Source organism: Dipodomys ordii, unplaced genomic scaffold (genome assembly GCF_000151885.1).
Source record: "Dipodomys ordii isolate 6190 unplaced genomic scaffold, Dord_2.0 Scaffold259, whole genome shotgun sequence".
Lineage (NCBI taxonomy): Eukaryota > Metazoa > Chordata > Mammalia > Rodentia > Heteromyidae > Dipodomys > Dipodomys ordii.
In genome coordinates, this window is record NW_012267475.1 from 669,650 (window position 1) to 688,024 (window position 18,375).

The 18,375-nt window shown below is 36.7% G+C and overlaps 1 protein-coding gene across 1 annotated transcript in view; it reads left to right on the plus strand.

The window, feature by feature from the left end:
- Positions 1–18,375, plus strand: part of Parg (poly (ADP-ribose) glycohydrolase) — a 115,829-nt gene that overhangs the window by 57,618 nt on the left and 39,836 nt on the right. Inside the window, exons 10-12 of the mRNA XM_013036193.1 lie at positions 7,498–7,577; positions 12,187–12,247; positions 17,600–17,675. Coding sequence (XP_012891647.1) covers positions 7,498–7,577; positions 12,187–12,247; positions 17,600–17,675 — 217 coding nt within the window. The remainder of the gene's footprint in view (positions 1–7,497; positions 7,578–12,186; positions 12,248–17,599; positions 17,676–18,375) is intronic.

Consider the following 18,375-nt stretch of genomic DNA (forward strand, 5'->3'; position numbering starts at 1 on the left):
AAAATCACATAGTACATTATAAGTATATTAAAAACAACAACAAGAAAGATAAAACCTCTTGTGTCCCTATCTTGGGGTTAATTTTATTTAGCATCATCTTATATGGTCATATGTACATAGCTTTTGACCTTTTCTGCTTGTCCTACACTTATACTAATTATTGCAAGTAACCATGGGACCTTTGTTTCTTTGGGCCTGGCTTACTTCACCTAATATTTTTTCCAAGTCTTTCCATTTCCTAACATATGGGGTGATGTCATTCTTTCTGATGGAGGCATAGAATTCCATTGTATATATTTACCACATTTTCTACTCATCTACTGAGGGGCATCTGGGTTGGTTCCATATCTTTGCTATGGTAAATAATGCTGCGATAAACATAGTTGAGCTTTAATATGGCCTTGTTTGTGATCATTTGGGTAAATGCCCAAAAGTGGGATTGCTGGGTTCTAGGGGAGCTCTATGTGTAGTCTATGTGTAGTCTTTTGAGGAACCTCCATACTGCTTTCCAGAGTGGTTGAACAAGTTTACATTCCTACCAGCATTGCAGTAGGGTTCCCAAAGGAGTATTTCAAATTATTGTCTACATTAATACACCATAAACATTTTGAAGATTATAGATTCCATCCATTTTTCCATAATCTACACAAATGAAAGCATTGAAATGCCTCTTCTTGGCAAATGAATAGCATATTTTTCCTTCTTTCCCTTCAGTCACCAATGCTTTTTCTCCCAACTTGTATTTCTTTTTTCACTTGAGGATATCTTTATGGGTCTATATATGCTCCTTTTGTCTGTAGGTTTGTATAATGCCTACCTCCACCACCTCTAATCATCCATCTGATGACTTTGAGGGTAGGTTAGTATAGCAGTGTTTAGTCAGCCAGCCTCAATACTTAAAACTATTTAGTTTCACTTGTTAGAGATCTTGGATTTCAGTTCTTCAGAGGTACCATATCATCCTAATTCTTTGGTAAATATATCTGGCCTTTAAATAGTTACTTTACAGGAGGAAGAAGTTATCACAATTAAGCAGAAAACAAAGTTAATAAAAGTTATTGTTATTTTATTTTGAAAAGGAATCCCACAGACTGTATAAGAGCCTGCAAAGGTTGCTCACACCTGTAATCCTATGTACTCAGGACACTGAGATCTGAGCATTGTGGTTTGAAGCAAACCTAGACAGGAAAATCTATGAGGCTGATCTCAACTAACCACCAAAAAGCCAAAAGTGGAGTTCTGGCTCAAGTGGTAGAACACTAGCCTTGAACTAGCCCAGACCACCCTGAGTTCAAGCCCTAGTTCTGGTATGAAAAAGAGAAAAAAAGCAAAAGCAAGTATATGGACCTCCTTCACAGTTGCACCTCCATAGTCACTCTATGATTGCCTGTTCTTTACCCCAAGCATTGTGTTCAGCAAGTGGACAAAAGTAAACCAAGAATCTTAAGTGGTGGGGACATGCACTGCTCTCCATAGTGCATGTCTTCTCAACAGTGTAACTGCAGAATGACAAAGGACAGAAATGAAGAAGTCTTTAAAAGGCGTGGCTTCATAACTTCCCATTCCCTGTTAGCAGTTACCAAAATTTATGTTCATTTATGCTCATCTTAATATATGTTCTAATTTTAATCTTTGGTTTTTTAGGTGTCTTTTTTTTTTCATTATTGGATGACCTTGAGAATAGCCAGGTTTTGTCTTTTGTTTGTTGGGGTTTTTGTCAAAAGAAAGGATATAATATGACTTAAAATAGTTACAAAGGTTACTAGGATTCAAAGAATGTTTGGAATTGGATTTTGTCAAGTGCTAGAAAATTGGAATGAAGCTTTGTAGAAAAGTTATTCTCATTAGGATATTAACCTTGAAGTAGATCTGAAGAGTGCTTGTTCTTATGCAAGTTTATTTCAACTTGGAGAATAGAGGTTAGGTGGATTTTTTTGTTTTGCCTTTTGTTTTTCACTTTTCTACCTTTTCTTGTTAGGTATAGTATTATAAACCAGATTCTGTTGTGACCAGCTAAATTTCTAATGGTACTCTGGCAGTAACACGTTTATGTTTTTAGACATGGTCCATTTAGCTCAAACTCTAAACCTGTTTTTACTGAACACCATTATTTAGCTTAAAAACACTAAAACTGTTTTGTTTGGGGGAGGGAGGTTGGAAGAGACTCTGTCTTTCTCTCTGTCTCTCTGTCCCTCTGTCTCTTAGGGCTTGAACTCAGGAACTGAGAAGTGTCCCTGAGCTTTTTCTGCTCAAGGCTAGCACTCTACCACTTGAGCCACAGTTCTACTCCTTGCTTATTTTTGGTAACTATATGAGGTGAGAGTCCACTCCTTGCTTATTTTTGTTAATTAAATGAGGTGAAAGTCTCTTGGACTCTCCAAGCTTCCTTCCTTCCCCAGGCTGACTTTGAACCAAAATCCTCAGATCTTAGCCTTCTGAGTAGCTAGGATTATAGGTGTTAGCCAGCCACCAACACTAAATGTGCTTTTAGTGTTCCATGATCATTTAGCTCAAGTTCTATGTCTTTTAGTGTACTTTGTTAATTACTAAACTATTGGCCTAGGGTGTGAGCATGTTATTATTGACAGGAGTGGGGGGGGTGCAGTGAAGCTAGGTTATTTTTTTATGAAAAGATTATAGATTAGGGCAATACAAATACTTTATATAAATGCATATTGATTTCTCAGTAGTTATGATGTTTAGCTTAAGTATCTAGTCTTGCTATGGCATCAGAAATAAATTTCTGTGAGAATATCTTAATAGTTACTTTTTAATCAAGCAATTGTGCTAATCACGACTAAAACCTAATTCTTAATCAATTGAGGATATTATTGATTAGATATTGCTATCATTCCCATTTTTCATATAGAAAAGGTAGAGGTCTGGGTGGTTGGGTTGTTCATCATTCACACAGTCTCTGGAAGAGTTTGGATTCTTTTAGGATGTTGTCTGCTGCTACAAGTTATGTCCCTAATCACCCACTTCACAATCTCCCTTTGAATAAACCAGAGTAATAACTTAATACCTCATAGTTAGTCAGCAATTAGGGCAATTCTTAAGGATAATTTTTGTTCTATTAAATGAATCAAAGCCATCTGTAAGCCCAGAGTGACCATGATTGATTTCAGGTTGCAGTAAATAGCATTTTCACCCAATAAGAGTTTAACTGGGTTTGTTGAAGATTTAAAGCGAGACATATTCTTGTCTTGCTAGCTAGTGGATGTTCTTTTGGATACTAGAACATTGAAAATGAATTAAAGCTGCTAAACTCATAGTAGTCTTCATAATCGTCACAGGGACTTTTAGCAGGCAGATTGTCTGCACTTCTCAGTAGGAGATGATACCTACTTTAGTGACACAGGAACAGTGACTAAGCATGGATGCATCTGTCAATGGCGCATTTCGATTCTATCTATTGAAGTTTCTAGGTAGGGACTCTTAAAGCATTACTAATGTTCATGGGACTTAAACACTGTCTTGTTTAAACTCCGTGCTTTTCATTGTGTCTCACTGCCTCTCGAGAGCATAATGTTCTGAGAGTGCGCTGGAATTGGAAGACATCTCAAAGTCCCCCTTTGCCATGCAGCAATCTGATGAACCATTTGGTAAGCTAACTATGTAGCACTTTGTTGTCAGTGTGTTTCCTTTCTGCATAGTTTGTATTTATGATGATAGTTTCTGGCAATTGGGAGTTTTGTGTGTGTATGTGTGAGCTGTTATTTAATTTTAAATGAAAGATGGCTGCCTGGTTGATTGAGTATGTGATGGGAGGCTGGTGTCAGTAAATCAAATAAGTCTTCTCTTTTTATTTATTGTTGTGTTCTTCCAGACCTGCTTAGTTATGTTAAATACTCCTGACCTTTTCCCCTGCTTGCCTTTCAAGGCCTAAACATTCATATAAAGGCTTCCAATGTGATTAGCATTGATGCTTCTGAAATTGCATGGAAACTAGATGGTCAGAGATGAATTGTAGGTCTCAGCAATGGTCAGCCTGGAAGGCTTTTATGTCTTACTTCTTCCCTGGATTGAAAAATGCTACTAAGGCCATATGGCAGAGTACCTCACAAAGGAGCCAGGAATGGCATTCTGGCTGAGACCCACATTATCACTTGCTTCTGTTTTAAAGTGGAGGTTATAGTGCTTCATGCTTAATTTACTATGTATGTACAAATGGAATTAATCCTTAACTCCAAATGGTATGGAGTATGTGTCTAGAATCCACTTCCAGTAATGTTATCAGTGTTCCATTCAGGGAAAGATTTTATTAAACCATGTTTCTCTTTATAAATATGGAAAGAAAATCACCAGTTAATAAGTATCTGACCCTTGATTGACTTCTTCCCTTGAAAATGCAAAAACTGTTTTATTTAAAACAAAGTGGGCGGGGGGAGGAGAGCAGGAGATGGGAAAGGGATGGTAAGGGGAAACAGAGGAGTCAACAATGCTTGATAAGAAATGTACTCATTACCTTTCTAATGCATTTGTAACCCTTCTGTACGGTATTTTCACAATAAAACAAAATAAACAAAGTGAGGTTATTTGACTGGCTTTTTTTGTTGGCTTTTTAAAATAATCTGTAGTTATCATTTAGTGACATACCAAAATGTCTTCTCCACATATATAGAAGCTATTATGGCTTAGTTTGTTTCCATACATGTGAAAATAATATATACCTTCCCCCAAAAAAGATGCTGAAAAGAGTCTAAAAATTGACCATGCTTGACTATTATGAGGGCTCCCCCCAAAAAAATCTGTGTCTTTTTTCTCAGTAATGTCTTTATTTTCACATTTCAGTTTCTCCTTCCATCTCCAGCCCCATTTCTGTTCTCCAGTCTTCCCTTCCCTCTTCTTGGGCCTGTCCTCAAGACCCTTTACCTTAAATTGGACATCACTTTCTTATGATGACTTTTCTTTCATGCCTGTTGCCCGTGCATTCCTGTTTTATGTTCACTTAGTGCAATGATGGTATAATTCCTTTTATTTAGTGGCTATAACATAAAAGAGAAGTAGCAGCTAGGTCTGAGATTTGTCATAAAGGTTTTAAACCAACTTCCTGCTTCTGACTATATCTTCACTGCTACACACGCATCCATACACACCATTCCCACCTATCATCAGGGGAATGGGAAAGCCTATTTGGTTATACAGGGATTTGAAATTAGACTTGGAGCCAGAAATAAATATATTAGATTGAGATTCTGCTTCATCTGACTGTTAAGATTTGGACACATGTTGAACAGTGTCACTCATTTGTAATAATAGTAATATCTAATTTCCCACAAAAATCCATATTACCAAGATAATAATTGTGTAGTCCCAAAAGACTCCTAAGATTAATAAACTGTCATCATAGTCATGAAATATGTGGACTTTGATGCAGTTTTGCAAACACCTGGCAACCACATAATAGGAGCTAGGGACATTTTGCTTTTTGTGTTTTGGGAAATTTTTCCTTAAGAGCAATAGCCATTTTGCTGCTTCTCCCTATGGAAGAACTTTTTCCCTCTAACTGAACTGTATAATATGGTAGTTCATCTCCAGAAAAAGATGATAGCTGCTGTCTATATTCTTACTGTTTACTTCTACTATAAAATATCCCTTGGAAGGAGTTTTGCAATGCAGTTTAAGATATGCATTTAGTAAAACATATTTATTAATATATGCTGTTAAGCTACCAAGTAGCTTTTTTATCTTGACTATCATTTTGATAAATTGTATTCTGGTTGACATATTGTAGAGAACTCAAGCTGAAACCTGCCCTTTTTAGGTAGCTTGTGGTTTTAAAAGTATGTATGATGCCAGGTGTGGTGGTGGTCCATGCCTGTAATCCTAGCTACTCAGAAGGCTGAAATTTGAAGATCACTATTCAAAACCATCCTGAGCAGAAAAGCCGATGAGACTCATAGCCAGGAGTAGCGCTGTGGCCTAAGTGGTAAAGTGCCAGTCTTAAGCATAAAAGCTAAAGGACAGTACCCACGCCCTAAGTTCAAGTCCCTGATCCCCCACCCCACCCCCACACACAGAAAGTGTGTTAAATATTTTAAATAGTCTGAAATGAGTAAAAATGATTACTTGAGCACTGGAACTATTTTTTAATAGATTAAATTTTAGAGGGTTAAAATACTGCCCAAACATTTCTTTTTAGAAAATACTCGTAGAAGTTGTTTTTCCAGAACTTGGCCCTAAATACAGATTTCAGATCATTGTAAACAGAACTTTTGATATCTGTTTCATCTCCTTTTCTTAATTCATGTCAGTTACTCAATAGGATTTTCTCATAAAAGTAACTTTTCCCCTTCTATATACTTACATAAGCTTGCTCTTCTAATGGTGAAACACTTAATAAAGTAGACTTTTGCTTGAAGGGTTTCTCAATTTAAAGTCATAATATATGACTAGAGGCAGAGAATCCTTACCATTTGTAGCCACCAAATCTCCCTGCAATTTTTAAATGCCTTTGGAAAGCTAGAATTTATTCACAAATGCATGCTTTTGTATAAGAAATCTTTTAGTAAGCTACTTACTGAGTTCCTATGCTTCTAAAGCTCTGCTTTTCTTTCAGCAAGATAAATTGAATTACATGTTACCCATAACAACGCCATGCCATTTCAAGGAAAATCACATTAAGTAGTGTACCTCCAGGTTGCTGGAAACTGGATGACATAGGGTGGGCACTGTTTTGGTTACCAAGCAAGGTATTGTTGTTAGTCAACTTGAACTGTTATAACAAAATGCCACTCGATAGATAGCGCAAACAACAGAAATTTGTTTTCTTACAATTCTGGGACTGGACAGCCCAGATTACAGTGTTATCCAGTTTGGTTCCAGATGAGGACTCTCTTCCTGTCTTGTAGATCGCTGTCTTCCTTCTACTTTCACATGACAAGAGATGCTCTGGTGTTACTTTTTATAAGAACCCTAATCTTATAAATTAGGATATGTCTTCAGTTAACACTTATGACCTTTTTACAGGTCCAACTTCCAAATTCAACTACTTTGTGGATTCCAGCTCTGACATAGGAATACTGGGAGACAGAAACATTCAGTATATAACAGGGTCTATTTGGTACTTCATAATCATCCTTATTATCTTACCATACTTGTTCAACTCTCTTCATTACATTTCCCTCACTTTAATTTTCTTATTACCATTTTTCTTTAATTTTGTAGCTACCAGTAACTATACATTGTAATCCCCCCCCCCACTTTCTTTTGCCATGGAGCAAATGGCTGTGCTTTAACTGACTGGTCCTAATTGGCCTTGAAGAAGATAGATTGTAGTGATGGTAAGCTTTGAAGGAGCCTGTTTCTAGAGGGGTTTAATATTTTGCAGACACCTTTAGAATCCAAACCACTGCACCATCTTCCATTATTACCAAGTAACCTTCTGAAAGAATTCTTTTTTATTCCTTAGTGGAAATAACAGATTGAGTGTTTTCATAGTCATTAAGGCATTTTAAATCATTCTCCATCCTCTTCATTTTGGGTCTCTTTCAGATTGTTTGAAGGACGTTCATCAAGGAAACCAGAGAAACTGAAAACACTCTTCTGCTACTTTCGAAGAGTCACTGAGAAAAGTAAATTCCTTTTATTCTTGATGTAATTACGTGAATGAGGACAATTCACATCAAGTGACAAATGTGGGACATTTTGGACCTAACATGTATATTCCTGCCCAAACCACAGTTAAACAATAATGATAAAATGGTGTAATTTAGACTTTTTACATAAATACAAAACTGTATGCTATTAATGTATATGGGTTCTATGTGCTCTGAAATCACACCCATATACTTTAAATCTATAGTATAAATTAAAGGATTTTTATTAGCCAAAACAGTGAAGTGGCACTTTGAAAGGACTGTATATTGACCAGAAAATAAAGGTTGAATGCTCTTAAAGAAGCATGAACTAATTTAGGTTCATTTAGATGACCAAGGAATTACTTCTTTTCCTACCCATTCCTTCTTTTTTGTCCTCCTACACCCTTTGTGGAGTTCTTATAAAACTAAATTACATTTAGTTTTTACTTATCTGTCTTCTATTGGACCTTACCATCTTGTTTTACTGGTATCTTTCCAGCAAGTGCAGGTTAATGACCAGCTGGTGGTAGATCCAGTTGAATGACCATGACCAAATTGCTTATTACCTCCACCTCACTTTTTTTATCTGTGAAATAAAGTCAGGCTCTGGCAGATACTAAAGAAGAGAATACATGTTTAAGGTATTAGCTATTATCAATGGGTAGCCTTTTCTACAAGATGATAATAAAGAAAACCAGCATACTTAGAAGTTTCCTTTAGCTAGGTACAGTAGCTTATGCCTGTAATCCTACCTACTCAAGAAGCTAAAATCTGGAAGATTATAAGTCAAGGCCAGTCTGTTTCCAGAAAAGTCTAAGAGACTCCGTTGCCAAAATAACTGGCAAAAAGCTGGGCCAGAGTTGTGACTCAAGTGGTAGAACACCAGTTGGGTAAGAAAGCCAAGCAAAGTATGGCATTCTGAGTTAAAACTACAGTACTGACAAAAAAGTTTCCTTTTGCTAAGTAAATCAGGTCTGTTCTGTTTAAATGAGTTCTTTTAGTTCTGGCCATCTATCTTTTTTTTTTTTTTTTTTTGGTTATGAGGCTTGAACTTTGGGCCTGGGGGCAGTCCTTCAGCTCTTCAGCTCTACCACTTGAGCCACGATGCCACTTCTGGTTTTGAGTTGTTTATTGGAGATAAGAGTCTCACGGACTATCCTGCCCAGGCTGGCTTTGAACCTCGATCCTCACATCCCAGCCTCCTGAGTAGCTAGGATTACAGGCATGAGTCACAGTGGCTGGCTCTAGCCATCTATTTTGTGGGATTTTCAAAGCTTCCTACAGTCATTTTTCTCCTACTTTAAAATTTTTCTCACATTACATTCTATTTTGTGTTCTTCACTTTCATATGTAACATTGGATCTTGTTCTAATTTTTGGAAAGAAATCAAGTATCATGGTTTTGATATTTAAGGGGAAAATCATGTTCTTTTTTGGTAAAGGAGTATTTATCTCCTAGCTTATTGAGTTTTAGTTTGGTTCTCAGTACTGAATAAAACATTAAGAAAAATGCAGGGTCTTTCAGGTTTATGATACACAGCATCAAATTAGAATTTATATTTACTTGTTAGAAAAACAGCTACTTTCTTTTTTACTGACATGGTTTTTCAATCTAAATAGGACTATTATAAATACATTATTATCAATAAGTAATTCAGAGTTTACTTTTCTGTCCTAGGGATCAAATCATATATCTCTTTTCTGAAAGCTAATTTGCCTTTCTATGTTTTAGGATTTCAGGTATTTTGAGAAAAAAGCACAACTTTTGATTTTATATTTTTAAGCTAGAAGTATACAGTTTCTCACAAGTTAGACTGAAAGGAATAAATTGTAATTAAGCATCCTATTTTCCAGGGTTTTTTTCCCTATACATGTTAATTTAGTTCAAAGAACTAAAGAAATAAAGTGAGGTATCATTCTAGATTTTGAGGATATAAATTCAGTGGCTTCAAGAAGAAAAACTAAAGGAAACAAAAGATTTATAGTATAATGGTAGAAGTTGCACGTACGTTCTGGAGCCTGCTGAAAAGAGACCGAGAAAGCTGTTTAAAGTATTTAATCAAATCTAAAACATAGATGGTAGGAAGTACCATCACATAATTTCTGAGGAGAAGAAGAAAACAATGAAATATTGAAGGATTTCAAAGAGCTTTCTGAATGAAATTGTTTTAGATAAAGTATCTTATAGGTCACATATTCCAAGATAAATAATATAGACATGCTCTCAAGGCATTTTGTTAATAATCATTTCTGAAGGAGGGTAGGATGAGAAAGGGGGAAATGGGGAACATGGACCAGGAAGCACTGTACTCATAATCTGACTTAGGAATTACAGTTCCTGGGCTGGGAAGGTGGCTTAGTGGTAGAGCACTTGCCTTGCATGCTTGAGGCCTTGGGTTCGATTCCTCAGCACCACATAAGCAAAAAGAAAAAAGCCGGAAGTGGCGGTGTGGCTCAAGTGGTATAGCCTTGAGCTGAAGAGCTGAGGGACAGCACCCAGGCCCAGAGTTCAGGCCCCGCGACCGGACCCCCCCCCCAAAAAAGGAATTACAATCCCTTTCTACAACTACTTAATATTTTAAAGAATACAATGTTATTAAAGTACAAAAAAATTATCTAAAGAACTATACCTTCCTCACTGTCTTTCTTTGCCAGCAGTGTTTATGAATTTCTCTAGGTTTCTCTGTCTGTATAGAGGACAGCTAATGATCTCCTCTGCCAATTAGCTGAAAAATGATATAGATCCATCCTAGTTTCCTATTAGAATTGCTTCTCCAGTGTCCAGATTGTTTAGTCTCTTACATATGTGTTTGAAATATATTGTCCATCATTTTAAAGTTAAATATTCTAAAGAATATTTTAAGATGCATTTTAATAAAAAAATGTTTTGGGGTTTTACTGGGCTTTGAGCTCAGGAACCTCTACTTTTAAGGCAGTGCTCTACTACTTGAGCCATGTCCTTTTTACTTGAGTGTTTTTAAGCTTGAGTCTCATGCATTTTTTCTTGGTCTTTCTGCCCACCTTCCTCTCACCTGGGAGTACAGGTGCAAACTATACCACAAAGCTAAACAGATTTTTTAAAAATGTTTTCTAATTCGGCGTTCAGCTACTCAATATGGTATTTAAGTTGGTACTGCATGGCACCTGCAGCAAAAAATTAAATAAAAATAAAACACAGAATTGTCCTTAGGAATGAAATTACAGCCGAACTTTATTTGGGCTCAACACTATTATCACTAATAGTTCCTGACATCTCTTTGTGCCTAAGAGCTTTTTTTTCTTTTGCAACAGAAGTGGCATAGCCCTTTTAGCAGACAGATTACTTTTGGTCAGCTGATTTATTTTTTGTTTTGCCACAGGCTTTTAGAAAAAAGAGTAAATCTAACAAAAAGAAGATCTCTAAAATTTATTGTGACTGCATTAATAATACTTCATTTTTTTTTTTTTTGGTCGTGGGGCTTGAACTCTGGGCCTGAGTGCTGCCCCTCAGCTCTTCAGCTCGAGCACTCTACCACTTGAGCCACAGCACCACTTCCGGTTTTCTGGTGGTTTATTGGAGATAGGAGGCTCACAGTCTTTCCTGCCCGGGCTGGCTTTGAACCGCGATCCTTAGATCTCAGCCTCCTGAGTAGCTAGGATTGCAGGCATGAGCCACCAGGGCCCGGCTCATTTTTATACTTTCAAATCTATTACTCCCTAAAAAAAGTCATCTTTATTCTCTAAACTCTTAGAAGAAGCAATTCTTCCTCCAGTTAAGGTGGCTTCTTACCAGTAGAGCAGTTGCTTATCATCTGAGCCACAGTCATAGTGTGCTACATAAAGGGCATGCCAAAGTTACTCTTTTTAAATCGTAGACATTTTACATCAACATAAGGCACAGAAAGTGTCTTGTTTACCAGTCTTAGAGTATAGGGTTAAGTTTTTTCTTTGAAATAGAGTCTACGGATTAGACTTCAGTTTTGCCCTTGTTGAAGCTATACCAACTATGATCTTTTTTACTGCTTTTCTAAAAAATGTATATCAGCTCTCAAATTCTACTTTCATGCTGTTAATTGCATAGTTTTATTTAGTGAGGATATACTATTTTATAGGAGCTTGTGATATAAAGATAATATTTCAAAAGCAATGTTCTATTTTAAGTTTGCCTTGAATTTCCAAGGCTTCCCCATCTATGAGTCAACCTACCAGAACCTTCTAAAAAAATACCATCTGCACTCAAATATGTTGACTTTTCCTTGTCATTATCTTCATAAACCATATAGTATAGTAACTATTTATGTAGCATTTACATTGTATTAGGTATTATCAATAACCTAGGGATGATTTAAAGTACACGGGAGGGTATGGTAGGTTATGTGTAAACATAGGGACTACTAGAGCCTCTATAAAGTTTGGTATCTACTAGTAGGTTCCAGGAACAACTCTCCATCGGTACAGAGAGATGATCATATTTCAAGCCTATATACTAAACTAAACTTGATTTTTCCTCCTTAGTTTCATTGACATTTGACCCATTCTTTTACTGTGTGTGTGTGTGTAAGTAAAGTTTTAAGTTTATTTTTTAAGCTTATTTTATGTTTTTTTTTTCTTTCCTGCTTTTTTAGAGCCTACTGGGTTGGTGACATTTACAAGACAGAGTCTAGAAGATTTTCCAGAATGGGACAGGTAATAATCAAAATAACCACAGACCTATAGATTAGGGCTGTCATGCCCTTATAAAGGTTTGTCGAACTCTTATTGCCCTACAGCCAGAGAATTTCTTCTCATAAATGACCTATCAGATAGCTTTGTTTGAAAAATTATCTTTTAAGTTCAAATGAACTTTTTGACTTCCACCATTTGCCTTCCGAAACAAGTTTTGCTTAGAATTAAGAAATGTTTACGTTAATATTAAGTAAAACTTCAGTACTTATATTTTTCTTTCATTAATGTTTATGTTTTCTGGCTTTTTTTAGGACAAAACTTGATAAAGTGTTTTAGTATAATAAAATGTAAAGAGTTTTAGAAACTGTCTGAGTGACAGGAATTTTGAACTGGGCTTTCCATGTCTACTACTTGCAGATTTCATGGAAGTTACCAATTAACTGTGATTTTTTTTCTTATCTATAAATATTGAGAATAATAACCAATAACTTAGGGAGAACTGAACATAGGGTTTCATGGTTGCTTGGAAAGCTTTCCACCACTTGGGCCACACCCCCTAGCCCTTTTTTACTTTATTTTTTTTTTTAGATAAAATTTATATTTTGCCTGATCTGATACCTCACACCATTCTTCCTTCTTGTGCCTCTTGCTTAGATGAGATCACAAGTATGTCCCACCCATACTGCATGTTGATTAAGATGGGGGAGGAGTCTCTCTAACTTTTTGTTCAGGCTAGCCTCAAACTGTAATCCTCCCAGCCTCTGCTTTCTGATTAGCTAGGATTGCAGTTATAAGCTATCATACTGAGCTCTCAGATTTGTTAGATCTTTAATACTCTGAGTAGTTACCATATTTCCTAATCTAGAGCAAATTACTATCACACTTAAACATAGATATACTTTTTAAATTCAGATGAGGAATAAATTAAGTTTACTATCTAACATGAATCGAGGTTTGTCATTAAGCAATGCTTCTCATTTTCACATCTAATTTTTCTTTGTCAGTCATGAGGCTTGAACTCTGGGCCTGGTCACTGTCCCTGAGGTCTTCAGCCCAAGGCTAGCACTTTACCACTTGAACCACGGTGCCACTTCTGGTTTTCTGGTGATCAATTGGAGATAAGAATCTCATGGACTTTCCTGTTCAACTGGCTTTGAACTACGATCTTCAGATCTCAACTTCCTGAGTAGCTAGGATTATAGGCGTGAGGCACCCATACCTGGCCTTCTAATAATCGTTGTCATAGTTTATAATTGTTTCATTTGGAACTACTGATAAGAAAGAATTACTTTTAAGGGAAGTTACCTTGAGAAGGCCTCCCTGCTTGGATAGTTTTCCTACAAGGGTTTCATCCATCAAATGCATTTGTGAGGTGAAAGAAAAACTTCAGAAGGCTAAGTGCATGGTTGAAATGATTATTAATAGAAATAGATAAAAGATTAAACATGAAAAGAGAGGGGAACATTTTGAGTCAGAAAAAGAAGAAAACATGTAGCACTTTGGAATCATGGTATACTAGAAATAAGAGGATCTAGGAAGTCATCTGGCCTGGCTACTGACAAAAATCTGTCAGCTCTGTAATAACTTGGATAGATTGAGGCTGGACAGCTTTGGAGATGGGAAATTCACTGTTCTATATCAGTCAAGTCTATTGTTAGTTGTTACCTAATAACTAGAGGTACGAAAAACATCTGTGCTCTATTCCCTCCCTTCTTTCTTAGTTCTCTCTGATCTTAGAATAATTAAATCTAAGTTCTAATTTTCTTTAGCATTCAACCCTTCTTTGTGTATCCTAAAAATGCTTTCTTGACTGTCTCCCATTTCTAACATTGTACACATACCGTGCTATAGTTGTTGAGTTCTAACCCTGTTTCTGACATGCATTCATTAGTTTTATCTTAAAATGTGTTTCCTAGAATTGTAAGTAACATTGTGCTGCGTCATCAGGTCAGACCAAGTATAGGAGATTGCTTTTCTTCACTCTATTAGTTTGGGTGAGAGGAATTTAGAAATAAGGGATATCTTATTCATGTCACGTTGGTATTAATTTTATCAGTCACTTTTTAAAATTTTTGTTATTTCATAAGTGAGTGGGAGAATTTAATTAAAATCAGTGTCCCAACCTCAGTACTGTCTTATTTCTTCATTCTTAATTACTTGGGTAGCTAAGAAAGGGTTAATTGCAGTTTAAGGCTAGCCCAGGAAGTAAAATTTTTGAGACCTCTTTCTAAATCCATAGTTGGGAATGGTGGAAAGCACCTGTCATCCTAAAGGCTGAGAATGGGAAGATTACAGTTCTAGGCCAACTCAAGTTGGAAAGTCCACAAAACTATCAGCCCAAAAAAGCTGGGCATGGTGGCATATGTCTGTTATCCCGCTTACAACAGAAAACCTAAAATAGATGTATCATGCTATTGAGCCTGTGTAGGAATCAATACCAGGCAGAAATATGAAAAATAGGACTGGAGGCATGGCTCAGCAGAAGATTGCCTGCCTAGCAATCTCAGGGCTGAGTTCAGACCATAGCACCACCATAGTCAGTCAGTCTCCCTGATTCCACAAAATCAGAAACATTCATGTTAGCAACAGAGGATGAAGAAGAGATAAGGATGATAAAGGATAGTTGATGTTGCCAAGAGGCTAGCTAGGAGTGGGAAACGTGGAGAGTTTTCTGAATCCCCAAATTTCTGGCATGTTTCAGTTAGCCCTTGGATTGTCAGCACCTACCTTAGCCATGTTTAGTTGATTTTAGAGAGTCAAAATAGTTTGTATCTTTGACTTTGAGGCAGGAGTGCAAGAATTTGCTGAGACCAAAACAGGAAGCCTATCAGGCACTTGAGGGATACTTCAAGCAAGGGAAAACAAAAGAACTTTCTAGATATTTCATAATTACAGTAAGAACTGTAATATAAAGTCACCAACTTCAGTTGTGAAGAATGTTTGTGATCAGATGTCATGTCCTGACATGACGGTTTAGCGATTTCTACATCATGCTTATCTTTTTAGTAGTATACTCACATGTGGTCTCTCTGAATAAAATAGCTAGGAAAGTAGAACCAAGGAAAGGAAGTTTAGAAAAAAACATCAAACTTACAGGCTTTCTACAAAAGATGATAAATTTTTTCTGTAAGTATATTATTCTGGTTAAGAGAATGGGTCAATGTGTTAAGCTACCTACATTCAGATCTTTGCTGAGCAGGTTTGCTGAGTCCTTTCTGTGCTTTGCTTTTCTGTCTGTAAAAGGAGAAATAATGAGGTTGTTTTAAGGATTAAGTTACTTAATACAAATAAAGCTTTTAGAATAGAACTGAATTACTTGGTTTAAGGTTAGCCCTGCTTGGGGGGGGTGTGGGATATATATCCATATATAAGCTAAGAGGTTAGATCTCATCTCTGTGAACATTTTACTGTAATTTGTATTCTTTTATTTAGTCAGCTATTGGTTAAAAATCTTTGTGTGGAAAAAAATGTCATTAAATGCCAGCAATACAATGAAATTAGATTTTAAATACTGTGAGACAATCCAGGACCTGAGTAACCAGAGTTTATCCAAGGAAAAGAAAATAGTTATACCTCTACATGAGTTACATGACTAGTTCATCTGTCAGCCATATTAATACAAGAATATAATAGCCCTTCCTCCACAGTATAACCTGTTTTCACTGTATTTGATGTTGGTATAATTTGGGGAGGGGAAGGGAAAAAACAAACTATTTAAATAGGAATACAGGTTGACCCATTGCAACAATGAGATGTACAAGACACTATGTCGAAAAACGAACTTTACAATTTAGGTTGGGGGGAGGGGTGTAATTGTGGAGATGGGAGGGAAGGGATGGTAGGGGAAAAACAAAGAAGGAGGCAACAATGCTTGATAAGAAATGTATTCATTACCTTGCTCATGTGATTGTAACTCCTTTGTACAGTATTTTCACAGTAAAAAAATGTATTTTTTAAAAAAAGAATATAATAGATCAGAAGTTCTGTAACATATTTTGTCAATACCCTCCCCAAACATAAATAGTATTAAGCTAGTGTGAAAAGTAGAGCATCTGCCAGGCTCTGGTGGCTCATACCTTTAATCCTAGCCACTCAGGAGGCTGAAATCTGAGGATCACAGTTCAAACCTAGCCCAGGCAGGAAAGTCCGTGAGATTCTTTTCTCCAAGAAACCACCAGAAAACCAGAAGTGGCACTGTGGCTCAAGTAATAGAGTGCTCACCTTGAGCTGAAGAGCTCAGGCACAGCACCCAGGCCGAGTTCAAGCCCCATGAACAACAAAAAAGACAAAGAAAAAAATTAGAGCATCCAAGCATCATATGATGTATGTCAAATTTCCTATATTAGATTGCCAATATTGTATGATAATTAAATATCACAGTTATTTGAGGAAATCTGTTGAAATTATTTTGGGAAGCAGAGAAGAAAGAGTAATATAGAAGGCCTGGAATTGATTGGACTATAGTTGTAAATATTGTAAATATGTGTAGAGATGGAGAAGTGAAAATCCTTCCCCTGTATAACTACTATAAGCTAATAAAAATTCCATAGTTCTTAATTTTTTTTTCATGCGTTGAATTTTTCAGCTATCTTAAAGAAGAAAAACTTTGGCTGGGCACCAGTGGCTCATACCTATATAATCCTGGCTACTCAGGAGGCAGAGATTTGAGGATCATAGTTCAAAGCCAACCCAGGAAAGAAAGTCTGTGAGCCTCTTACCTCCAATAAACTACTCAGAAAAAAGCCAGAAGTAGCACAGTGGCTCAAGTGGTAGAGCACTAGCCTTGAGCACAAAGAGGCTTCAGGGACTGTGCCCAGGCCCTGAGTTCAAGCCCCAGGACTGACAAAAAGAAAGAGAAAGAAAAAGGAAAGAAAAAGAAAAAAGAAAGGGAGGGAGGGAAAGGAAAGGAGAGGAGAGGAAAGGCAAGGCAAACTGATATTATATAAAGGAAAAGGTTTGGGCGAGTGTGTGTCTCACCGTGGTTTAAATGTATATACTTACAGATTTAAATAAGAAAAAAACTGGAAGGATCAGTGCCAAGAATAATAACTCTTTGAGGCAGTTCCAGGGTTGTTGTTGTTTTAAGTTACCTATATTTTCTTTTTTTTTTTCTTTTTTTTTCTTCAGCTCAAGGCTAGCGCTCTACCACTTGAGCCACAGAGCCACTTCTGACTTTTTTTCTTTTTTTTTGCTTATGTGGTGCTGAGGAATCAAACCCAGGGCCTCAGGCATGCAAGGCAAGCGCTCTACCACTGAGCCACCTTCCCAGCCCCTCCTTTTTTTTTCTTCAGCTATATTTTCAAATTTGCCTGTAGTGATTTACTTACAATTAAAGAAAATAAACGATTAAAGGAAAATCTTTTTACATTGTAGATGTGAAAAACCCCTGACACGATTACATGTTACTTATGAAGGTACCATTGAAGGACATGGCCAAGGCATGCTACAGGTAATTGAATCTCTGTGTGTGTGTGCGTGTGCGTGTGCGTGTGTGTGTGTGTGTGTGTGTGTGTGTGTGTATGTGTGTGCCATTGTTAAGCCTTTGGCAGCAAAAGGAATTTGAAAATCTGTTTGTCTCTTAAAACTGATGTTATGCAAAAGCAGCATGATAGCAGAATGGAAAAAACACCAGACAGATCTCTTTGACAGTCTTGGTAATGTTATTTCACCAGTGTTTGTTCTCTCCGTCTTGTATGTCCCTCCTTAAATAGCTTTTGACAGGCTCAAGATCTGAGCACCATCAGTCCTCCTGGTTCAGACATTGATTGTAGATTGACAATAGAGGAAGTTCCCAAAGTATGGTCTTGACAAGCCGTCACCAGGCTGTGTTGCTCTGCTTCAAATGATGACAAGCTTGAGATATTTTTCTGCCACCAAGAGCCCTATTTAGGCCTAGGAGGCAGGCATCTAAAAGTACTTGGTAAGAAAGGCCTCTGCACAGTGAGTTAGCTATGTTTGCTCCTGTTTTTTCTCTGTTAAAGAGCCAATAATCTTGTCTATTCTTTTTTTTTTAATCGTTTTTATGTGTTTGATTGTAAAAATACTGTACAGAGGGGTTACACTTACATAAGCAAGGTAATGAGTACATTTCCTGTTGATTGACTATTTTTTGTTATTAGTTATTATCACTATTTTAATTTTTTTTTTTT